At 34.7% G+C, this 26,620-nt stretch overlaps 1 protein-coding gene and 1 pseudogene across 2 annotated transcripts; both read left to right on the forward strand.

Moving 5' to 3' along the window:
- The first annotated feature begins 95 nt into the window (after positions 1–95).
- On the forward strand, positions 96–6,859 carry LOC120163195 (annotated as a pseudogene).
- Positions 6,860–16,674: 9,815 nt separating this feature from the next.
- LOC120163047 (myb family transcription factor PHL8-like) lies at positions 16,675–18,952 on the forward strand. 2 transcript variants are annotated; one of them, XM_039173071.1, is made up of 7 exons: positions 16,675–16,803; positions 16,988–17,425; positions 17,552–17,628; positions 17,703–17,760; positions 17,850–17,925; positions 18,027–18,093; positions 18,179–18,952. In XM_039173071.1, exons 2-7 carry the CDS (start codon positions 17,248–17,250, stop codon positions 18,797–18,799), a joined length of 1,077 nt encoding a protein of 358 aa, XP_039029002.1. In that variant the 5' UTR covers positions 16,675–16,803; positions 16,988–17,247; the 3' UTR covers positions 18,800–18,952. The 2 variants fall into 2 exon arrangements, with proteins under 2 accessions (XP_039029002.1, XP_039029001.1); XM_039173070.1 differs by having other exon boundaries at positions 16,677–16,803; positions 18,024–18,093.
- The last annotated feature ends 7,668 nt before the right edge of the window (positions 18,953–26,620 follow it).

Genomic DNA, 26,620 nt, shown 5'->3' on the forward strand with positions numbered 1-26,620 from the left:
ACACGATTCCGACGGCTAATCAACGATAACTACGACGACGTATGACTAGGAGGATGACACAGACTAATCGACGGTGGTAGTCGTGGTCAGAAAGGATGGTGATGGTGGGTTAGGGTTAAGATTTATGATTTTTATGAATTTGAGTTCTTTTTTAATTTAAGAGAAATTAAGTTTTTTTTATAAATATAATAATATTTTTAATTTTAAAAAAATCAAAACTACCAGAACATGACATGTGTCACTTAACGGAGAAAACTAAAGGCAATTACGGTTCGAGTACCTAAAGTGGTAACATTTGTAATGTTAGACACATGGATGATTCAAAAAAGACTATATATACCTATTTGTGAAAAACGATATAGTTTGAACACTCATTTTATATTTAAGTCATTCATAATCTTACAATTTCATCAATTGCAACTTACAAGTCATGTAAATATCAAATAGGATCTATATCAAATCAACTTAATAACAAGTTGGATCATTTACATGTTGAGTCAATTAAATGTCAAGCTCATAACAGATCGAGTAATATCAGTTATTGACCAGGATAATCTCAAGTTTAGATTCATATAAGGTCGGATGCAGGTCGGGTTCGATTATGACATTATAAAGTTCAATTCGAGCTCAGATCGTTCTCATTTACATATCTAAAAATTACCAAATTCAACTCGAGTTCAGATCGACCCAAATTTAGACTTAAATTGAATTCAAATCATTACTACCTCGAACCACAAATAATTTTGATTCAGTAGATTTCAAACAATGCAAGCTTGCAGATTCCACTCCATTATCCTCAACCCCTCCTTAAATATCCGCCCACCGCCCCACCGGCAACCAAAGACGGTGGTCTCCTCTTCCGCCGAAAGCTCCTTTACCTCCAATCCTTAAATATCAATCCCCACAAAGCTCTCACTATAAACCCTTCTCTCTGTTCCACCCCGCCTTCCTCCCTCCTTTCTGTGGAACGCTCCCTCTGCTCCGTCGGCCTCTCTCGCCCTTCATTGGCCGTATCTCGACATGTGCCCTCTCCTCCTTACCTCCGACCCTCTCCCTCCGATCAACTTCCTCCTCCACGAGGTCCCTCTTCCTTTCCCTCACCTCCCCCTCTCCCTCACCCGTTGCCCTCGCCTCTTGATCTCCTCCGTCGCCACCCAGCTCCGCCCGACGCTCCATTTCCTCAAATCCCTTGGACTTGTTGTCAATTCCCACAGTACCCTTCTTTTAGTTTCCAACGTGGAACACACCCTGAAACCCAAACTTAATTTCCTTCGGTATCTGGGTTTTGACGAGCCGGAGGTGAACCGGATGGTGGTGAGGTCACCCGGGTTGTTGACTTTGAGTGTGGAGAATAATATGAGGCCTAAAGTTGAGTTTTTCCTGGAGGAAATGGAAGGTGACTTGGAGGAATTAAAAAGGTTTCCTCAGTATTTCTCGTTTAGTTTAGAGAAAAAGATTAAGTCAAGGCATAGAGCTTTAGTGGAACATGGGTGTTGCAACCGTATTTCGGTTGGGCCCCGAATTTGAGCTTCGACTTAGATTAAATGGATTAGAGTCGCCATTGATTTTTTATTTTAAAACAAATAGGTAGACCATATATCTTATTTCTTACCTGATCTGCGTTTTACCAGAGACATGTCAGATTCGGGAGTCGATTACAGTCAAGGAAGGGTTAGCACCCTTGAACTGCCCTTTCGGTACTACGTAATTTCCAGTTGTTTTAAATTAAGAAAATTGTAAGTTTAAATTAAAAGGTAAAATTTGACCTTGATTACTTACCTCTGATTGTTTTAAAAAATACCATTGAAAAGTCAAGAAACACGTTAGATAAAAAAAAAGATAAAACACAACAAAAATGAAGATGTACATAATATTAAATAAAAATAATAATAGAAAAATAAGAATATATATAAAACATATAGAACAAAATATAATAACAAAAAATATACGTAGTAACTAAATAATAATAATACATCTCTACTTATACATATAAATAATGACATAATATATATATATAAGAAAAAATTTAATATAATAAATAATTCGAAACAAAAATAGAGAAATATTGTAAATGAAAAGAAAAGTATACTTAAATATATATATATATATACTAATATTAATATTAAAAAATACTAAAGGTAAGAAAGAAAAATATATATATACATGTGTAAATAAACACTAGGAAGACAAAATAAATAAAAAAGAATATATATACATGAGAAAATAATAATATAAATAATAGTAAACATAAAAAAATGTGTATATAAATAACTTGAAAGTAAATAAATAATAAAAATATACAATAAATAAAATGAGGGAAAAAGTTAGATTTCAAAAGTGACTAAATCGAAAGAATCGAAACGTGAAGGTCCAATTTGAAGAGAAAATATTGATTTTGGGGGCAATTAAATACTTTAAAAAACAGAGGGGACCAAGAGTGAGATTACTCCTTTTCACACCCATTCCGAAAATCAAAGTATTTCTCAAGAAAGAAGCCTCTGGGGCTAGATCTATAAAAATAGATCCCGAAAAATGCCCCTGTTCATCGGCAAAAAAGAAAGAAAAGAAAAATCGTTTCTTTGGTGTTTTTCGAATACAAAATGTAACAAGACACAAGCATGCAAGCATAAACTCGAAAAAGATACTATATTTACTTTGTATTTCTCTTCGAAAATTTGCAAGAAAAAAAAACTCTAATTTCACTCTAAGATTGCTCGTAATTTCTGCTTGTATTTCGTATCACAATCCGTGTCTTACAAATGGGGAGGATTACATGTATTTATAGTGAAAAAAAACCTAACTATTCTTAGAATCCTATCAACAATAGAATCCTAATGTAACTAGACTCATTGCCCGGTTGTTGCACGTTTGTTGGTGTAGTTGTTGATTTAAAAGATATGGTGGTGGAAGAGTCCCCTTAGGAGAGAAACTCTTGCTAGTTATATCTTTTAAGAAAATAGGTGTCTACAATGGGTTTAAATTGCCGTTGTCGAAGATGTTAAGGGTTAGTGATGGAGAGTTCAATGCTAGAGTGATTGAGATGCAATTGCAAAGAGTTCATAAGAGAGAGTCTTTTCATGTTGTATTAGATGAAGTAAGTTCCTTTTTGAAGTTTATTTCAAATTTTCGTTTTTCCTCTTAATTTGATGGTGAAAATTTGGGAAATTGTTGATAATTATTACTAGGTTTCCCATTGAAGAATGCCTATCTGTGATGTAAGAGATTTCAAACTTAAGCAGCAACGTGCAAGTTAATGATTAATTCCATGAGAAAAATAGTTCCCCCTTTTTTTAGAAAGAAAAACTAAATATTTTATTGCTTGAGATATGTGGTATGGGAAGTCAGATTTTCATGCTTTATCAGGAGCATTTTAAGTCAATTGTTTATGTTCACATAGTTGAGGTTCGCTGTTTTTACATTTCCTTATGATTCAAGATATTGTGGATAACATGTGAGTTGGAAAATTGTAATGGGATTCTAAGAGTCTCATGCTTATGGCTTTAATCTGTAGAGAGGAGGAAAATGCTGTGATGACATTCAGTCATTTGCGATGAACTCTTTTCACTTTGTGATTTGGTACAATGTCTATCACTTTGGGAGGTTGATCAGCCTAATGTCCTAGGTCATCACACTTGGGACCTGGAATGTTGACAAACTTAGCTCTACCTTCATTACTAGTAGCATAGATAAGAGTAGCTTGTTAACTGAACTGTTACTGTTTTATTTTTTATACCATTTCAGTTATAGGTATTTCATCACGTTTTGATTTGTCGATTTGCTTTTCTGCTACTCCCTGGCTCTCCACCTTTACATTATAATGGAAGGAGATGTTTGGTTGCTAGCCTTGGCAGGCAAGTTGCCTCAGAGATAATTCTTTGAAGTGCTATGCCACATTATCAATTTACTAATAAATTACTGCCAGTAGCAACTCTTTAATTTGATGGGGTAAGTTTGGCTAATTGTTTGGTTTCTGCATTAATTTGTGCTAGGGAATTTTGGTTCATGCCATTGTGCTGCTTTCTACTTTGGAGTTGGAGGGCAGTTTGGTGCAATCGTGCCTTGTATATTTCAAATTAACTAGGTTTCAAGATAGCATCGATTCTATTTGTGGTAAGGCGGCTTATGCCTTAACTAATAAACTTGGGGATTTTAGCCTGATGGGAGTTTTAGGACGCCACTAAGATGATGCTTGGACTTTGAGGGATTACATGAAGCAACATAGCTAAAAAACAGTTTTTCAATAAGATGAAGTTGATTTTAAGTGCTGCTAATTATTTTCTGATGTCACACAGATCAATGCTTGATACAAAAATATCAAAATCAGGATTTGTCTGTGGGTTTTACCCTCCAATAGAAGATCAAGTTTCACAGTTGGCCTCTTGGCCTTTTTTGTATGAACTAAAAATACTGTTGTAATGTTCTTGTAAATTGCCAATGAAATTGCTAGTCTACTGGAATTTGTTATTTTATGCAAAACTAAGAATAAGAATAAAGTTCAGTTGATTTAAATTTGAAAGTATCTTGAAACCGATAGATTTTTATGTTTAGTTAAATGTCATTCATTTATCTTTACTTTCTATCCACCATTTAGAAGCTTTTGATTTTTCTTCTTAGTTATTTACAGATATTGTTGCTTGTGCAATCATAGACTATTGCAGAACTCTGGACCTTGGTGTTCAATGCCTATTTATTTGATGCAAGGCATTTGGAAAGTTGAACTGCCAATGACCTTTTATACTTGCATATTTTCAGAATTAGTTCTGTATAGAAATGTCATCAAATATGCTGTCATGATATATTTTGTCTTTCAAAGTTTCTGCTATCCACGAAAACTTGTCATCTCTCTTTGGCAATTCATGAATATTCCGCTCTATGGTCTTTCTCGTGTTGGGAGAATCTTCGTAACCCACAGTCCTACACAGACATCCGTTGCTGTCATGGTGAAACAGAGCACGAATCTGAAATTATTCTTTCCTACGAACCGAGCAATTGAATCGTTTTTACGCGAGCTTACAACGATGCTAGGGCTGTGTGAAAACTGGGAATCGATGCCGAATGATGTTGGAAGGTTATAGAAAATCTGAAAAATATCTCTGTATTTGATCAATTGATATAAGAACATATTAATGTTTGTGTTATAAATATAAATATAAGAATATATTTGAAGAATGGCTTTATCCTTTTCTTTCCTTCTATCTTGGCTCGTCCTTCCAACTATTTTTTGTTTCATTTATATCTCCCAAGCGTGTTGATAATTTGCTGCGGTTCTTTTCAACCTCCAATTTATTTAATAAGCTAAGTTCAATTGAAAGAAATTAAATGTGAAAAAGCTTTGGCAATGGTAATGACTGCAGCAACAATGGAGGTTAGAAACGATTGTGTCGCTGTCATCTCCATCTCCAATCTCCAATCCTCCCTTGAATATCATAAACACTATTATTTTCATCTCTATTTATATAGTTCATTTCATTGTATGCCATAGACAAAAAGTAATATAATTTTGAAATGAATCACCGAGTCTGTGAAATTTGCTTTTGGTTATATTTTCTAATAGTTTGTTTAACTGATATTATGCCATTATTTGTCAACTAGAATTGCAGGTCTTCCATTCACAAACAAAGGTCATAATCAGCATGTAATTGTAAGCAATGGTAAAGAATCTGAAATGAACATCGAAACTGGAGATTTAATAAGGGACCTCAAAGCTTCCAAAAGATCCATATCTTTTTTGACATTGTCACAAGCCAGTCAGTTATGAAATGGTTACTGATTCCTTTAAACAAACTTTTTTCTTCTAACTCCTTACTAATATTGAATCAGATTTTAGACTTCAACGAATAAGGGAAATGTAAATTTACCAGCACGGACATGGAGGTTCATCAGACGTGAAATTCGGCTTTTAGGTATAAACATTAAAAAGGCTTGCCCGTAGCCTTTTTGGTTTCATAACAAACCCTGAACTGTAAAATGGCGGTTTTGCCATGAAGGCGATGATGAACTCTTTGTGAAGCTTTGAATGGTGTCATCGATTTACCTGTCCCCGTCGAGCTAACAATGACTTCTTCGGTCGGTTCCTTGGATTCAGCAGACATTTGCTTTTATCAAATTTCACGTGTTAGCTGTCACAACCCCCATTTTAAATTAAAAATTAAAATATTAATTTAGTTAATTTATGAACTAAATTGCAAGTTTTCGAAACTTGTAGTTTGATTTTGAATCTGTAAGAAGTTTAAGGACCTAACCTGAAATTTCCCCTTTTTGTTAGTAGAGAAAAAAATTATGGATTAGATGGTTAATGGGTTTTGAATTCCTATCCCTTTGTACGACTACCCATGCCTTAACCATTTAAGATAAGCCACCGCTAATAAATAAAAATAAGTAATATATTTTTTATTTGTTTAAAGCCCAGGATATAACCCGAATCTATTCCCTATTTCCAAAAATCAAAAACCCCAAATTCTCAAATTTCCCAACCCCAATCCCTAGCTATCGCCGCCCCTTCGTTGATTCCTCGCCGTTCGACCATCTTTGGAGTACACTGTCGCCAGCATTCGACTCGCCACCGTCCGGCAACCAAAACCCCTCCATTCTCGCTCCAGAATTTGTCGTTGTTTGCCATAGGGGAGCTCACCAAGGAACCGTCGAAAAACTCACCCCGTCGCTCGGTTTTTCCTCGATTCAAGCCGTTCAAGGCGTTGGTTCTCTTCACCGCCGCCACCACCGAACTCCCACCTCCATGCGCTCAAAACCCAACTGGTGGGTCACGTTGACATCACTAGTTTCGTCTGTCTGCCGTCAGGGTAAGTGTTTCAGCCTTTTGCTTTTGATTATGATGGTTTTAGCTGGTTTTGAGTGCTGATATGACATGGTAATGATGATTTGGTGATCTCGGAGTGCTCGGCTACCACCGCGACCCCTTCGCCACCGTCACACGCCTTTGCGTGCGCGTAGGGCTCATCTGTTAGTCTAGGAGCCTTTTGGAACTGGTCCAGTCAGACCGAACTGGGTCAAGTTGAGTCAACTCACTGAGCCAACTCGCTGAGTCAAACCGGTTGAGTCAACTCGAATAGAGTCAGACCGTTGACTTTGACCAAAAAGTTAAATTTTTCAAAAAGTAATATTTTTATGTTTTTCGACGTCCTGAGTCCGAATCCAAAGTCCGTTTTGTCAAATTCAAACCCGAAAGTCTCCAAATTATCCGTCAAACCCGAGCATGTATATGTACTTAAGCATTTTATTTAAGAATAATTAAACTAAGGTTACTGACTGATCTAAGATATTGTTATTTGAAGGTACACGAGACTCCCCCGACGGTTCGACAACTGGACCCAACTCCTCTCGATCCATTTGACCTCATGAGCCAGTGATTGCTTGTGTGACATGTGAATCCTATGAATACCTAGATTAAAATTTTACTTCGATATTAACTCAGTTATTTATGCATTAGGTTCGAGCACTACTGCAGAGCATGGCGAGATAGGTGCTCAGTAGGCTGCTGACTGATCCGTTTTGCTAGGTGTGTTCCTTATGTGTTATATGATTGTTTTATATGTTTTGAATTGTGATTTTTCCAAAATTATTGGATTATTGAATCTTTTATCAGCTTAACGTTACGATTTACGAATTTACTGGTTGACTGTTTATGAACTATGACTATTTGATAATTGTTATCTGGCTACTTGTTCTTATTGGAAATATGATTTTGCAAATTATGAATCATGGAATTTATTGCTTACTGTGTGAACTGTTTTATTAAGATACTATTTTGGGTAGGATGCTGGAGTATGGAGGTTCAGCTCTGATCAAGCTGATAATTCCTTACGGACCTAAAGCGACCCTTGGGTAGGCTCCGAGGCCCCGAGAACTTTCTTGGGTAGGCTCTCAGGCCCCAATGTGCTCCCTTAGGTTTGGCTCATATACCCAATGGGTATAGGGTAAGTCCTTATGGATGTAGTTCTGGGAGACTACATATCAGTGTACGGGAGGAGGGTAGATATAAATTTTAAACTATAAAATCTCATTGAATGCCTTATGTTACGTTATTGAATCATTTTATGAATACTTTAATACAACATTTTATTTTTACTATTGGGACACACTAAGCTCCGTTGCTCACTTTCCAAACTTTTCCCCTTTCAGATACTTTTGGATAGGCACCCTTGACTTGACACTTGGAGGATCGACACATCACCTACAATAATTTTTGTCGTAATGTTTCTATCTTTCAAAATTGCCCTTATTTGGTGACATGTGCCTGTTTTATTTTGGGTTACATGTTTTATGTCGTATTTGATTTACGACTGATGTACGGGTTATTGTAATATTCAATTTATGGTTTACTTTCGACATTCCATATTTTGTTATACATTTAATATTTTATGTCTTATATTATTTGTTCTAACTTATTTAATATTACTATGATTTAAGTTATTTTAAAATCGTTAACGTAATCTGCTAGATCTAGTCGTAACGTATAGACTGGGTCTAGGGGTTACATTAGCATTGTGTTTATACCAATTTGAAAGGCATTGAAACGTATCAACGATTCTTCAGTTCCATTGACTGGTAAAGTTCGAAAAAACTTTTACTTTTTCTTCCTTTGCTTTGAGTGTACAAAAAACCACATTTTTATCATTTTTTTTTATTTTTGCTTAATAACCTATACTGATAAGAACTAAGAAGCCATAGGAATATGGCAAATGGTTTATCTCCTGATATATTACCAAGCCATGTGTGTCAAATGACAAGGAGTTGGAAGGCTCTTAAGCAAAGTTTTGGATTCACATATTGTGGATGATAATGGTTTCGGGGTCCGATTTGATTTGTATCCTGATATAGTCAGAGCTCATATGGCTACTTGACACCGAAATGACAAAAAAGTAATACAGTTGTGGACTATGAAGTTTATAACACCTAAAGAATGCAACTTGAATTATCATGAGAAATTGGAAGAAAATATGTGAATAATGAATTTTTACTCATGGCAATAAGTGTTGTTTGTTTACAGTGGGTACTCAACTTCAATGATTTGCATAAATGAATGCTGAGTAAATTCCTGGTGATTTTTTTGTTTTCTCCACAGCTGTAGAATATTAACTTACCAGAATTTGCTTCAAACATTGTTTAGATGTTGATAAAGGTGTGGGTGTTGAAGTTGTCTCACTGAGAATATTCTCTAAATATATGCAAACTTAGATGTATATATCATTAAAAGCCTTCATAAAAATTTAAATTTTTTTTTCTTCATATCTTACTTCAGGTAATGAATTCATAAGTTTTTCCTTTTAAAAGAATATGTAGTAGAACTTCAAATCAAGATTAAACTTGAAATTATTAGAGGTTTCAATGATGATCCTCTTTCTCACTAGTATGGTTCTATGAAGCACCCATTTCTCTAATCTCCAGTGGTTCCCCCTTCCATATTCCTTACCAAGCTAATGCACTGGGTTAAGTCATCTCAACCCAATGTGTACTCTTGGTGTTGGATGTACCATTGCATCAGAAATGAAATCCTTGAATTCTTTGAAGGAATATTTCTACATGATTTTACTTTGTCTCTATCAATCATGTTGTGGGCTCTTGGACAAAGATGTTCCCCCTTACCCGTTCAAGAAATTTAGTGAGGTGATTTCAATATTTATGTTCCTTGGTGAAGAAAGCAATCTGTTATGGATTAAGAGAAAATGAATAGATACTAGAGAAGAATTTAGAGAAGAGAGATTTTAGAAGAGGAATTCATCATTCATTGCATAAGGAAAAATTGTTCTCTCAACAGGTATTATTTAGTTACAAGGAGAATCTAAGAATTCCAGTTGGCATAACAAACTGCTAACAGAATTATCTGTCTTTTCCTTTTTTAAGCAGGTACTGGGCCATCTGGTTTTGGGCCACTCCAGCCTTTCTTGGATCCCTTTGTCTGCTCCATCTCATCAGGTAAATTAATCAAATAACTCTCTCGTGCTTCAATTCCCAAATTATTGTCTCCAATCCCTTACCCTTGCTCGTTTATTCCCAATTCCTCTCTTCGCTCGTCCTTTCTCCAATCCTCATCTCTTCGTCGTTCTTCTTCATCTCGGACCATAACAATACCCGCCCCACGAGACGAGCCTTGTCCCCAAGGATCAAAATTAAGAAACTGCCTTATGAGAACCGAATAGTCTTCCCATGTATCATTCGATTCATCCATATTTTCCCATCGAACCAAAAGATGAGTCACTAGTTTATTGTTTATATTCACTATACGTCTTCCCATAATGTTCAAATAGTTAATTCTGAATTGTCCTTCTTCATCGACTGCAGGAGTTTCTTTGGCAGTAGCAGAAGAATCCCCGATGAACTTCTTCAAGAGTCTCACGTGGAAGACTCGGTGGAGTTTTGATGAATCTGGTAAGTCTAATTGATAGTCTCCTATTTTTTCTAGAATTTTATAAGGTCCATAGTATCTGGTTGCTAACTTGAGGTTTTTGCGTATAGCAATCGAAGTTTATCTATATGGCTATAACTTCAGGTAAACCCTATCTCCCACATTAAAAACCCTTTCTGACCTGTTTTTACCTGCCTGCTGTTTCATACGGTTACTAGCCAATTCTAGCTGATGCTTTACTAATTGTTTGATTTGTTCTCTGCTATTCATAATATCCTATACTGTTTGTAATGGAGTCTTTGTAGGCCAAACCATAATAGGTGGTTTCTATCCATATAAAGCTTGAAAAAGAGTAACCTTAAGAACAATGTGATAAGTGGTATTGTACCACCACTCTTTACCTCCCAAGACGACAATGATCTTTTCCAAATCAAATCTAACCTCAAACAACTCTGTTTTCATCTGTTTCGAGTCTAGCTTATTCATAACATGTGTTTTAATTTCTTCTTTAAGATGCTCCATTTCAAATTTCTGTCTTGAAAATGTACACTGTAGTTCTTCCACATAATCATTCTCGGTAGCATCAGCTGGAATCTCATAAATCCTTATTTTAGGCTTGGAAGGATCCTTCACAAGTACATATTTCCCCTCATTTAACTTCATACACAACTCAACAATAGACTTCACAATCCCCCACATTTTCACAGTATTGAGATTAATTTGAGCAACACAATCTCTCGGTTTGTAACCAACGACACCCAATATCACATGATTAAAATGATCCCTAGGATGCACCCTCAAAACATATCCCAATCTCATCAAATTAGCATTGGCTAAAATCACTTGTGCTAAAATCGCTTGTGCAATCTATTTAGCCAACTTATTCGCAATGTTCTTCAACTCAGTAACCAAAACCGCACCCTTTTTAGTCTCCAACTTCTGCCTCCAATCAATACCAGAGTACTTGGGATCAAACTCATTAAGTTCATTCAAAGTAAGAAAGGACTTCTGGTTATTAGCATCAACAACACTCTAACCCTCACACTGAGCAACTAACTACATATCATTATCAAACTTCCACCTTCTATACATATAAGTAACAGAAGCCACTTCGTCGCCTTCATTGTCAAACAGATTTGGCTCATCGAAACTAACTTTTATTCCCATGTCTAACTAAAACCTGCTGTGAAAACTCTTCCAATTCACTATCCTCTTCAGAGTAAGAAATGAAGCTATTTACTCTCTCTGTTTTTAATTCCACAACAGATGGTGTAGCTTTCTCCCTTAAGAATGCCATAATTTTTTTGTTTGGCACTACGTGTTTTAGCATGTTGCAGCCAATGTTTATGCCTTTGAAAAGTTTATTTGCTTAAGAGAACGTTATACATTATAATCTCCACAGCTTCAACATTGGTGAGTACATGTGTTGGAGAAATAAGATTACCAATGCCCATTGCAGCTACTATTTTGTTTCCAAGATCAATGTGTATCATGTAGGCATAGTCAATTACAGTAGCCCCTATAGGAAGATTTTTAATCTCTCCCCCTTGGGGTAAATACAAAGTCATGACTACCTAAGAGATCTCTTGTGATGGTATCCACAAATTCCCTAGAAATCATGTTGCCAACAATATCCTCTAGTCATTTTCTAATTACATTGAGCCACCCAACCCTGAGTATTACGTTTGCATTATTAAGGTACACTGCCTTCCCTCTTGTCTCAACTAGACCAGTAACAAAGACTCCCCCACTATAATGAGCAGTAATCCCTCTTTCAACTATCAAATTCATCTCGCCAGTTCTAATATGAAATTCTAGACAAAACATGCTTTCATACAAAAATAAAATTACTGTTGTATGAAGACTTTGATAGCCATTAGGTTTTGATGTTGCTATGTTGTCTTTCATAGCTCGAGGAACAGGAGTCCAATTGCTATAGATTAATCCAAGAACATAGTAACAAATCTATTGTGGACTACACAAAGGTTGGTCGACGCTGTCCATATCATAAACATTGAAATTGCTCCATATACACAACTTCAATAGAATAGAAAGCAAAAGGTGTAACCTTTGATTCACACTCAAATTCTTAGCCAAATAAATTATACCCCTTCCCATCAACAAAAGTCTAAACACATAAGGATAAAGGATTGATATATGTTCACTGACATTCATATACACCATGAAATAATTTTTCCTCAACATCGATTGAACTATAAAATTTAGGTTATTTTCGTTACCCACTGTTTGACACATAAGCAAATGAGCCACATTTTTCTTTGAAGAAAAATTAATGAATTATTTTTGTGAGTCCATACCAGCAAAGAATTTGGATAAATTCTTACTCAATTCTTTCGGAAACTTAATTTGATTTTGAAGTTGTTTTGCAAATTCCAACTCAACCCTCATAGCAGCCTTGTCATCTCCCGTGGCTTGTTTCTGCTGCAGTCGTGAATTAACTTTCATGGAGCCGGTGATGGATGGGAATACAACATGATCTACTCTTGCTAACATTTTATCGAACACAAGTGAAAGCTGATCAATTTTTTTCTCTCTATGAGTTTGCTCAGTTTAAGGGCTTAGTGGTTCTTGATCATTTGTCCTTCCTGTCAAGTCCCTTAGAATCTGCTCCAAACAGCCCTTATTCATTGTAATCATTGTCTCTAGGTACTGATTTTGCTTCACCATCTTTTTTAAATCTTCAATCTGCTCACCAGCAGAATGCTTTTGCTCCCCAGTTCTGCCTGTCAAAATCTTCAACAATTCTTCCACATAGCCTTGGTTAGTAGCCATTCTAGACTCCAATGTAGTGATTCTATTCTCCTGATTTTCCCACCATTTAGGTGGATTAGTTTCATCTTGGCCCTGTTTCACCAATACAGCGAGATCTTCGATCTATTTTTGTAGCCCAGATAAATCAGTTTCCGCCATAGTTTGGTTCTTCTTTGGCATGCCCACTAAAATTTTGCCAGAATCGAGGCTGAATACCAATTGTTATGGATTAAGAGAAAATGAATAGATACGAGAGAAGAATTTAAAGAAGAGAAATTTTAGAAGATGAATTCATCATTCATTGCATAAGGAAAAATTGTTCTCTCAACAGGTATTATTTAGTTACAAGGAGAATCTAAGAATGCCAGCTGGCATAATAAACTGCTAACAGAATTGTCTGTCTTTTCCTTTCTTAAGTAGGTATTGGGCCATCTGGTTTTGGGCCACTCCAGCCTTCATTGGATCCCTTTGTCTACTCCATCTCATCAGGTAAATTAATCAAATAACTCTCTCGTGCTTCAATTCCCAAATTATTGTCTCCAATCCTTAACCCTTGCTCGTTTATTCCCAATTCCTCTCTTCGCTCGTCCTTTCTCCGATCCTCCTCTCTTCGTCGTTCTTCTTCCTCTCCGACCATAACACAATCATGTCTACCACTTATTAGTGATGTTCTGCTCTTCAAGCCAGATAGGTCGAAAACTTTGTATATTTACCTCGACAAGTCTTTTTTGTGTTAGAGAATTAAATTTTATGTGTTTGTAGTTGTACATATCGATTTGTTCATGTCTTTAACTATTAAGATATATTACTTCCCTAACCTTCATAACTGCCATAGCTCTTGATTAACAGTGTTGCATCCTTCAATGTAAGAATGAATACAATTTAAAACTTGTATGATATATACTGTGACACTAGTTTAACAAGGTTATGAGGGGGGAAAATACAGTGAGGGTTTGTTTCTCCAAATCTTTCTCTCTATATAAAAAAGAAAAAAAATCATATTATTTGCTATAGCATAATTATGAATGGTTCACTTGGGCTTAACTAGCTCCAGGGAAGGCAGAGTTTTTTGTTTCCCATAAATGATTTTTATCCTTTTTTGCAGGTGTATTTGTTTCTTTTTGTTTTCTTCTTATTTAAATCTCATTCTTCCTTTTTAACTTTATGCACATTCTTATAGAAACAAGGAACCTCTAGAACATTGTATTACAACACAATTCTGTCAAGTGGAAGTAGAAAATAGAATACTAAGAACCCTTAATAAAACACGAGAGTGTTTAAGCTCCAACAGGGCTTGAATAGTTGTCGAAATGAATAGCAACATGAATTTCCACTAAACTCACCAGAACAAGAGTCCAGCTTGAAGGGTCAACAGTGTCCTTATCAGCAATATTTAACCATCTGTGCTTGTATTCGTAGCTCATTTTTACCCTGTACTGATATTATTTACTGATTGATATGGTTGTTAAACATTCAACTGTCATTTGAACATGTGACCTTCTTATCGTTAAAATAATCAATCACCCTAATGATATGGAGAAACAAATTTGATTTGTTACATATTGCTAACGTCATTTTCAGTTTGCTGATTGTGTTTGACACAATATTTCAGCTGAAATTTCCATTATTTTTTTGAAGGACGGCGACTAGTCCCTTTTGTTTCTCTTTTCTAGATTCCTGAGGCCATATTCTTTTCATAACCTCATCTTCTTCCTTACTTTTGGATTTATGAAATCTCTTCTGATGGGTCCCTTCAAGAATAATAATTGATGAGGCACATTTGTTTGTATGACTTTTGATTCACTGGACCTTCTGCTACTGACCTAAAAATACCAGGGACCGGGTTGGCATCATCCCAGAATCTCCTTTACCAGTTATGGAATATATTAAAGCAGGAAAGGAGTTTCAAGTATCTCAGTTGGTTAAAGAGAAAGGTACTCCAATAACTCTCCTTTTTCTTATTTTTCAAACATTCGGGCCACATATAATGAAAACTTGTCGATAATTTTATTCCTTTCTTCGAATATGAACTATGAGCTTGCCACTGATGAATTATAGCTCTAGGAGAGAAGCAGATGCTTACTCAAGGAAGAAACTATGTTGGTGTGAAGATGGACCTACCACTTGCAGGTCCACCATGTCGATTTCATTGTTAAATTTTTGTTGAACAGAATGATATCGTGATGATCTCATCAGTGGACCTTCCACTCTATGCTCACTGAATTGTATCCAACTAACTGATTATAAAATTGTGATTATTCAACTGATTGGGGTTTTTTTTTGATAAAAGCATGTAATTAAGCAATCCTAGAGAAACCTTGAACATATCTTCTACCTCTTTAATTAATTGAAACAGCCTTATTGCTTTTCTGGTTGTCTTGATAAAATAACACTTGGCATCTAATCTTCCTCTTCATTGAATCCTGGAAAATGGTTTATCAATTTAGCAGACCAACTGAATGTATGGCACTGAGATGGCAAGTACTTTGGAGTTCAATCATTGGATTTTGATTACGGTAATTTAGCTCTTGACCGCAGCACAAGAAATCTACAGATTAATCTGATTCAATTGACTTTTTTGATTTCTTGTTGGCCATTTTGGCTTCCCTTTATCTCTTTATATTTTGGCATGAAATTTCTTTTCTTTCAGGTCTGCTGGTACATGTATTACAGATTTAAAGCTAGCATTCCCTTTGGAATATGTTTCTTTATAGGACTTTTACCAGAAGGAGCCTTGTTGATTGCTTTCATACTAGGAGAAAGCGTGCACCAGTAAACTATGTGAAGCTTTTTGTCATTTCATTGTGTTTACATTTACCAAAAGATGGAAAAAGGGAGGGTTTGATTTCATTGCCTTGTGTGACATTTGCCAAGGGTTATGCCAGCTATATTGCTTTACACCACCACTTAAGGATTAGTCCGATTCGAGTTTAACACGACTGAATCTTTATGATAATCTAGTTTGATTTCATTGAAGTTGCATCATTGTACAGTCACCTCGAATAACCTTTTCCCCAGTGTTTTGTTTGAGCCTGGTCATCTGGTGATAAAAGAAGCAACAGATTGGAGAGATAACAAATGGCCTACACCTGGTCTAATATACTGAGTTTTTACTTCAGGTGCTGCTTGGATGATAGTGGTAGACGTGTTTGATAAGGTAAAACCCAAGTTGCAAATTCCAAATGTGAAGCTGTCGGCCCTAATGACAGTCTGTATAAAAGAAAACAAAGGGTCTGAGATTCTCCTACAATGGGATAAATTTAATAGAATTGTGTGTCCTTTTGGTTCAATTCATACTATGGGGGTTATTTTCACTTTCACACACCAAGTTTATGTTGTGTTTATCTATTAAGATGGCCTGATTTATTACACTTTTTCAAGGGTAAGAAAAATGGGGCCAGCTGGGTCCCAAAATCTAATACAAGATTCTTTGATTCCTTCATACATACAACGAACAAAAAGAATCTGCCAGTCACACCACACTCTTCTCTAAGAAAAAAAAGGATAATAAAAACAAAGGAGAGAAAAGGACATTGCCAATTTGGTTTACCCTTTCTGTCATCAAAAGGATAATTAAGTTTTCCTGTCAATTTAGTTTTTTTTCCTTGAAAGCTTCTTGTAGTTTTAGTATAGTGGCATCCATCATTCATCTTACCTAATTCATAGAGGTGGTAATTGCACGGATTCGGATTCGGGTTTGTTTTGTTACCTCAAATAACTCACCAAGGGAGAGGAAAAAGAATGTGTTGTGTGTGTGTGAAGATAAAAACAAACCATGCACTTTTCCTCTTTCTCTCCTTTTGAGACTCAAATTGATCTGTGTTTTTCTTTTCAGTTTTTGATGCATCAGAGATTCTCTCCATCCACCCCCTTCCAAGTCAAAGAAGAAAATTTTAAAAGAAAAGTTTATGAAATGGGAGATGATAGAAGGAAGAGGCAGATGTCATGGGCATATATTCCCTCACCAATACAGCCCCACCTATGTTTCCAGATATGGAGTGAGATCATAGGACAGCCTAACAACTCACAAGATTTATAAAGAGAACTACAGCTGCTTCAAATTGAAAGCATAGCCTTCCTTAAAGAAAAAAGAATAAGGGATCAAAACCTACATGAATTTCAGTTTTCTGCAACCTCCTGCCTGTCGCTCTTACACAACACAAAACATGGGTCTGCAAAATCAAGACTTGAATTTGGTTCTGTCAACTGATGCAAAGCCTAGGCTGAAGTGGACTCCAGAACTTCATCAAAGATTTGTTGAAGCTGTCAATCAACTTGGAGGGCCAGATAGTTAAGTTTAATACTTTCAGATAACCTTAATATCATCATCATCATCATCATCTTGTCTATTCATACTGTTGTTTGTATGGGTAAATTTTTTTCTCATATTTCCTTGTGTTTATTATTTCTGGACAGAAGCAACCCCAAAGAATCTGATGAGGGTCATAGGAATTTCTGGACTCACTTTGTACCATCTCAAAAGCCATTTACAGGTAATTACTCTTCATTATATAACCATACTACAATCTCAAAGAAAACATGGTTCGATTGTATTTTCTTCTTGCAGAAATACAGGCTGGCAAAAAGCCAACAGACAGAAATCTGCCTTAGCAATGAACTAGATGGTGAGATTAAGGTTTCATTGCTTGCTGCATTTAGGTTATTATATTGAATTTCACAAAGATATGATCGTTTTTGTTTCATTGTGCTTCAGATTACAGAGATACGCAGAGCAGTAATGGGGATTTGAGTAGTGACACAAGTGATGGAACTCACAAGCAGATGAATGAGTAATATTTAAATGGATCCTTTTATCTTCTGATAAATTTTGGATTTAGAAATGATAATAAAAACAGATGGTACTGACTATCTTCTTATATTTCATCAGAAGCTCGCGGATTGCTCAGGCTCTCCAAATGCAGATGGAAGCACAAAGAAAGCTTCATGAACAGATTGAGGTATGACCTATTGAACCAAATCCCAAATAGTTGGTTTTCAGTTGACTCGTCGACTCGCATCAATCGAGCTAATTTTCTATTTCAGGTACAGAGACATTTACAGCTAAGAATTGAAGCTCAAGGAAAGTACTTGCAATCAGTTTTAAAGAAAGCACAAGAAACACTGGCTGGGTATACCTCATCTTCTATTGGTCTAGAACTTGCCAAAGCCGAACTCTCTCAACTAGTATCAATGGTTAACACCGGCTACACAAGTTCTTCGTTTTCGGAATTGACAGAAATAGGAGGTTCGAGCTTAAAACAGACAGAACGAAAGCCAATGAGAGGTACTATATGTTCCATGGAAAGCTCATTGACATCTTCTGAAAGCTCGGGAAGAAAGAACGATGAGAAGCCACCTAAAAACGAGAATATCTGTACCCAGAAATCTAGTACTTTAGTGGAACTTAACTTAATGGACATTCACCCTGAAAAGAAGCACTCGACTAGTGGCTCAAGCAATCAAGTTAATGGAAAGAAAAGAAGTGGCTCTAACATTGGCATATGTGATGAGCAACCAGTAGTTAAAAGATTAGAGCTTCCTGAAGAGGAAAGTGGTAGTCAATTGAGAAAGTCTGGATTCTTGGGGTCATTTGATCTCAATAATCAATACCAAAATGACATCGAATTAGGTCCAAAAGCAATAGACTTGAACTGCAGGGAGTAGATCGGCTCAATGGGCATGGTTTGGAACTGTAATTCTGCATGGTTGTTAGTAAATATAATCTAAGCTGGAACCTGGTTGTTTAGAAGCAATCCTTCGTTTATAGGCTATTTATATTCTTATATGTATTGAACTCCAACAACTTTTGAAAGAATATTTAATATCAAGAGTGTTAAAGTCAATAATGGATGCACCATTTTGTGCATGATTCAAAGTTTGGCACCATTCGGTGCATAGTTCAAAGATGACAATTTTTTTTTGGAAAATGGTAATGGACTAATTGCAAATTAGTCTTTTCACTTTAGAGTATTTACAAGATTAGTCCTTAAGCTTTAACTATAAATACCTTAACCCTTTTAGCTTCAAAATCATTCAAAATCATTTCTTTCTCCCAAAACTAAAGAGTTTAGAGAGTTTTCTTGTGAATTGTGAGTGTTTTGTAAATACATGTAAATTTTATCTCTTCAGTAAAAGATCTGCAGCAGTTTGGAGACGTAGGCATAATTGGCCGAACTCAGTTATCAATTTCGGATATTATTTTTCCGCTTTTATTTCACATTCTCACTAATATGGTTATAGAGAAATTACTCGTTAAATTTCCCAACAACTGATATCAGAGCTTTTAGTGGTGAATTTTTTCGGGTTTTCTGCGAGGTTACTATTCACATAAATAGTAAATTTCGTGAATAGTAAAATTTGGTCGGCGATACGAATTTATTGACGGAGGTGTTCCACGGTGGTTTGCAAGAATTTTCAAAAACGATCCAAAAGAAGCCAGATTCGAGTGGGAGCGATGGTTGCACACGAAGGGAAGGTGAAAATTGAGAAATTCGATGATGCATACTTTGGGTTTTGGAAGATGCAGATTGAAGATTTTCTGTACCAGAAAAATCTATATCAACCTCTCTCAGGAAAGCAACTAGAGGGCATGAAGAATGAAGACTGAGTTCTTCTCATCAGACAAGCCCTCAGAGTTATCCGACTGACGTTATCCCGCAATGTTGCTTTCAACATAGCAAAGGAAAAGACCACGATGAGTCTTATGGCGGCTCTCTCCAATATGTATGAGAAGTCATCGGCCTCAAACAAAGTTTACTTGATGAAGCGATTATTCAATTTGCGGATGGCAAAAAGGGCATCAATGGCTCAACACCTAAATAAACTCAACACAATCACAACCCAGTGAGTTCCGTGGAAATTGAATTCGATGATGAAGTTCGAGCTTTAATTCTCTTATCATCTCTACTAGACAGTTGGAATGCTACAGTTGAGTGAAGAAATTCGACGGAGAGAATCGGGTGAAGCATCAAGCTCCTCATCCTTCCACACGGAGTCTAGAGGGAGAACTTCAGAAAGAAATCCAAATCGTGGCAAATCGAAATCTAGAAGGGGAAAATCAAGAACGAGAAAGATAGATTTTAACTGTTATAATTACGGCAAGAAGGATCACTTTAAAAGAGATCGTCGAGCATCGAAGAAAGATACTGGCACACAGGAATATGCCAACGTGATAGAGAAAATAGGTGATGTCATGATTCTAATCGTCAACAGTCCGATTGAATCATGGATCTTGGATCCAGGGGCATCTTTCCACTCCACCCCATGCCAAGAAATCATGGAGAACTATGTCAGAGGTGATTTTGGGAATGTTCATCTAGGTGATGATGAAACCTTGAAGATCGTCGGAAAATGAGACATCCGATTAAAGTTGCCAAATCAGACCACCTGGAAGCTAAAAGGAGTGAGACATATTCTTGGTCTCAAAAGAAATTTGATTTTTATACGAAAGCTTGATGGAGAAGGTTATAGTACAACCTTTTCAAGTTGTGAATGGAAGATTACCAAAGGAGCACTTATTATTGCTCGTGGTAAGAAGACTAATACTCTCTATGTAACCTCAAACTTGGAGAATATCATTGCAGTAGTAGATGCTGATGGAAAATCAAACCATGGCACTAAAGGCTTGGCCATATGAGCGAGAAAGGGATGAAGACACTTTTGTGAAAAGAATATAGATGTCGGACTATGTGAGGATTGCATCTTTGGCAAACAAAAAAAAGTTAGTTTTGCAAAGTTTGACAAGACACTCAAGGCTGAAAGGTTAGAGTTGGTTCATATTGATGTATGGGGACCATCTCCATTTCCATCTCTTGTAAGCTCACTATTATGTCACCTTCATCGATGATTCTACAAGGAAGGTGTGGGTTTATTTTCTGAAGAAAAAATCAGAAGTCTTTGATACCTTCAAAAAATGGAAGGTCGTGGTGGAAAATGAGACTGGTTTGAAAGTCAAGCGGTTGAGGTTTGATAATAGAGGAGAGTACAAAAATAGTAGATTCAGAGAATTTACGCAAACAATGGAATCAAAGGTGGAGATACGATACTGACAGTCTATGTAGATGCTGATTAGCCGGAAATGTTGACATCAGAAGAAGCATTACAGGGTATGTATATACTCTAGGAGGTACTGCAGTGAGTTGGGTTTCTCAACTACAGAAGATATTTACTCTCTCCACAACTGAAGTAGAATACGTCGCTGTTACGGAAGCCAACAAGGAGATAGTTTAGCTCCAAAGTTTCTTGGAAGTTAGGCAAGAAACAAGAAAACAATGTCTTGTATTGCGGCAGTCAAAGTGCTATCCATCTAGCGAAGAATCCATCTTTTCATTCCAGGATGAAGTATATACAATTACGATATCATTTTATACGGTCTCTTCTGGAAGATGGGATTTTTGAAACTTGAAAAGATTAGTGGAACTCAAAATCCGGCAGACATGCTAACAAAGACGGTGACTACGGACAAACTGAAGTTGTGTTCAGCTTCAGTTGGCATGCTAGAGTAACAAGACCAGAAATGCTAGTGCATTGATCGAGGTGTGAAGACATATTAAAATTAGTCTTCAAGTGGGAGATTGTTAAAGTCAATAATGGATGCAACATTCGGTGCATGATTTAAAGTTTGGCATCGAATAGTGCATTGTTCAAAGATGACATATTTTTTTTTGAAAAATGATAATGAGATAATTGCAAATTTAGTCCCTATACTTTAGGGTATTTATAAGATTAGTCCTTAAGCTTCAACTATAAATACACTAACCCATTTAGCTTCAAAATCATCCAAAATCATTTCTTTCTCCCAATACTAAAGAGTTTAGAGAGTTTTCTTGTGAGTTGTGAGTGTTTTGTAAACACCTGTAAATTTTATCTCTTTAGTAAAAGATCTGTAGCAGTCTGGAGACATAGGCATAATTGGTCGAACTCAGTTATCAATTTCGGGTATTATTTTTCTGTTTTTATTTCGCATTCTCGCTAATCTGGTTATAGGGAAATTACTCGTTAAATTTCCCAACAAAGAGAAGGTATAATGCATATTCTGCAGAGACATCTCTTCATTATCTTCCTCTTACTGACTGATGCTAATAGCTAAATAATCTATAATGCTTCATTGAAGTCGGTCCAAAAACTCAAATTTTAGGTGGTCATGATTACCAAGAATCATTGTAATTGTATTAATCTTTTTGAAGTATTTAATGTATATTTTTCAAAAGATGTTGAACAAGGGATGTTCCAGCCTTTCTTTCTTCCATGTAAGTTGTTTGGCTTTTGATTGATCCGACCTAGCCCGCGTCGCACACCTGGTTTTGGTGGGTAAGTCTCCCAGCAGGGATTTTCTGTATACACAAGGACTCGAATTCAAGATCTTGTTTAAGCGACATTAAGTTGCTTACCACTTGAACCAAATCATATTAGTAGAGCCTTTGTACTTAAAAAAAAGCAATTAAACTTATGAAAAATTTTACACATAATTAAGTCCTTATATTTGGAAAATTAGTCAATATAATATTTTAACCAAAACAATCATCATTTGTTATGGTATTAGTCTAGTGATTCATGGTTTTGATATGACAGTCTGTTGTGTTGGCATGACGATCATATATGGATGATGATGCGGAAAAATTATTTGTTTTTTTTTTAAATTTAATGACTTAGTTAACTTTTTATAAAGTTTAAAGATTTATTTAACCTTTTAAGAAAAAAAAAAGTTACGTTAAACATGAAAATATAAAAAAAATTAATTAAAATATTCAAAAATTAAACATTAAAAATTACTATAAAATTCAAAAAATCTAAAAATATAAAGAGTTATAAAATGATAAATTGTTAATTATTAAAAACTAAAATTTTAAAAATACTTAAAAAATTTAAAAATAAACACTTTCATTAGTATACGTGTATTACTATTCCTTAAATATATTTTCAATCGAATTAACCATGCATTGCATTACAGTAACAATAGTTTTTGAGGTTCTTCTCATAGTTTAAAGTTGGTAGATCAATAATCAGTTGACCTAGTGGGATTAGGTACTAGGTCCCTTAAGTATGGTCAGTGGTTCTAATCTTGACATTTGTGAATGGAGCAAACTGGGTTGGGGAGAGTCGTCCTCACTTCTGTAATACATGAATTTAATTGTCGATCAATAGATAGATACTAATAATTAATTAAAAAAAAAGTTGGTAGGACAGAGTTCGCAGTAAAATAGTATTCACGAGTCCTATTCATTATCTCAAATTTTAAAATTTTAAATGTAATTCATACGATAATTGTTTGATACAAACTCTTTTAAACTATAGGAAGGAACCTCAAAAGTCATTATTACTTCAATAACATGATGGTTTCATTAAAATATATTTAAGGAATATAATAGACTCAATCTGATGAGAGATAATCGAACTTTTCCGATGAAATGTTTAAATACTTTTAGATTTTAATTTTTTAATAATTTATAATTTTATATTTTTATATTTTTAATCTTTTTAAAATAAACTTTTAAGTATTTTATACTTTTATTTTTTAAAAAACTTTTATCATATTAAATTTTAAATAATTTCTTAATTTTTTTATTGAAATGTTAACTAGATTTTCAAACTTTACAAAAAAATCAATTAAACATTCGAAATTTCTAACATCCCAATTAAATCAATAGTGTATACCAACTTTATAATTTGTAATTTTTTAATCTTTTTAAAATAAACTTTAAGTATTTTTTTACTTTTTATTTTTAAAATTTTTATCATATTAAATTTAAATAAATTCTTAATTTTTATTGAAATGTTGAATAGATTTTCAAACTTTACAAAAAAAATCAATTAAACATTGGAAATTTCTAAAAACCCAATTAAATCAATAGTGTATACCAACTTTTCAAATGTTGCATTATCTAAGGTAATTGGTATCTTTTCTTGTTGGAGAAAAATGTCTTTTGCACAAGTTGTCAAGTTGAGATATTTCTCGATAAATATATTTTATCTTTGTGAAATATTTAGAAATAGACAAGTTTTCTTGTGGAATATCTATAAGTGATTTTTTTAATAAATGAAAACGCATATTTCATAGACGTAGTTGTTCAAATTAAATTTTTTTAAGAAGAATTGTTCGAACTGGGGACTTCTAGGAAGATTAAGACTCTATTTATTTGTATCATGATTAAATATTTTTTTAATAGTATATAGTGATTACAAGAAAATATCTATTCAAAATCTTTTATAATCATTAACAAGACAGACCATACAAATAAAACTACCCGAATTTGAAACCTCTAAAAAAATAACATTCATTTTTTTACTGAAATCATATTAAATATTTAATGTTTAATATATATCCAAATAAATCATAACCATTAATTTCTTAAATAAAATATTAAAATAGATAAAGAGTTGGTTCGGTACAACAAGAAGATTTGAATAAAAAAATTATTATTTTTAAATATTTGAACTTAATTAATAACACCATCACCATCACCACACTAAAACCCAATCAAATCCAGCTTGTTGATGAATTATCTAAAAAGATTAAATTGAAAATGGTGAAAACGACACGTAAACTATGGCATTGCCAACTCACTTTGGTTTGAAGCTAGGGCATATCAAATGCTTTTTATAATATATTAATTGGTATTAGTTACAACTATTAAATGTATAAAAAGGTATTAAGGTCATACTTTCATTTTAATTTGCTTTAGGTAATTATAATAAGGGTAAAATATACAAATAATCTTCCACTATAGAGTGATGCTTTATTAAGTATTCGATTATTAAAGTTAAAAAATAATCTCGATTATAAGGTATTATTTATTGAGTCTCCCAATTATTAAAAGTTAAAAAGCAGTCAAATGATTATTTATATATTTCAAACTTGTCTTTTTCCGTTAAAAATTTGATGGCAGTCAGAGCTGAACAATAATACGCTTACTGGGATATAATATCTGATCCAGAATCTCAAATGACTATCATATCTCAGTTAGTATGTTAACGTCCAACTCAGTCGATCGTTAATTATTTAACGGAAGATGATGAGTTTAAAACATATAAATAGTCATATGATGATTTTGTAATTTTTAATAGTTGAGAGACTCAATAAAATAATATCCTATAATCAGGGCCGACCCTGAGCCTAGGCGGGGAGTGCGACCGTCTAGGGCCCAGGTTTAGAGGGGACCAATTCTTAAAAATAATAATAATTTTATAATTTTTAAGTTTTAATAATTAAAAATATTTTACATAATTTAATGAATAATTATATAGTTAATCTGATAATAAAAATATATCAATGTAAGCACCATTTTTCTTATTTTATTAAATAGCTCATGACCCCGTGTGAAGCACTTTCTCATTGCACATGCTACAACAACTTAGCTCCCACTTGAAGCCAATCAGCCCATGCCTCCACCATTCCCATAATCCCACTCAAATTTTTACCTAAACCACTAAAGATTAAAAAATAAAAATAAATCTCGAAAAGTTGGGATTTCTTCACCAAATCAGAGAAAAAATAGAATCCTACTCATTAGACCTTATCATCTTACCTAAGGAGAATAAATAAAAGGAGCATAACAACGAGAGGTGGGAGTCGAACGGAAGAGAAAAAACAATTGAAACAAGGGAAAAATCTTAGCAAAAATACATTGTAAACGCTCACATTCAAGAAATAGCAAACTCCAAAGGTTACATATTATTCTTTTTTTATTATGTTCGAATGTATGTATTTTTTTTATCGGTTCACTTCTAATTCATCGAGAGATTATGTTTTTTTAGTTCGAATACATAACATTTTTTCCTTGTCGAGCATAGTAATGATTCATACATATATTCGAAGTAATAAAAAAATAAGCCTAGAATTTACCTAAGAAAGGAGGGGTCCCACCAGAGTTGGGGTCGATGGTTAGGTCATAGGGAATGAGGTCGAATAGCTTAAACGTTCTAGGGTTCTTGCATATTGGTTTTATACCTAGATCTAGGTTTTGAGAGGTAGGTTCGACAGTTTTGGGGGTGAGTAGAGGCAGGACCGACCCTGAGCCCAGGCGGGAAGTGCGACTGCCTAGGGCCCAGGTTTGGAGGGGTCTCATTCTTAAAAGTAATAATAATTTTATAATTTTTAAGTTTTAATAATTAAAAAATATTTTTACATAATTTAACGAATAATTATTTAGTTAATCTAATAATAAAAATATATCAATGTAAGCACCATTTTTCTTATTTTATTTAACAACCCATGACCCCACGTGAAGCACTTTCCCATTGCACATGCTACAACAACTCAGCTCCCACTTGAAGCCAAGCAACCCATGACTCCACCATTCCCATAATCCCACTCAAAGTTTTACATAAACCACTAAGAATTAAAAAACAAAAATAAATCTCGAAAAGTGGGGATTTCTTCACCAAATCAGAGAAAAAATGGAATCCTACTCATTAGACCTTATCATCTTACCTAAAGAGAATAAATAAAAGGAGCATAACAACGAGAGGTGGGGGGAGTCAAACGGG

This window comes from Hibiscus syriacus, unplaced genomic scaffold (assembly GCF_006381635.1).
Source record: "Hibiscus syriacus cultivar Baekdansim isolate YM2019G1 unplaced genomic scaffold, ASM638163v2 tig00111427_pilon, whole genome shotgun sequence".
In the NCBI taxonomy this organism is placed as follows: Eukaryota; Viridiplantae; Streptophyta; class Magnoliopsida; order Malvales; family Malvaceae; genus Hibiscus; species Hibiscus syriacus.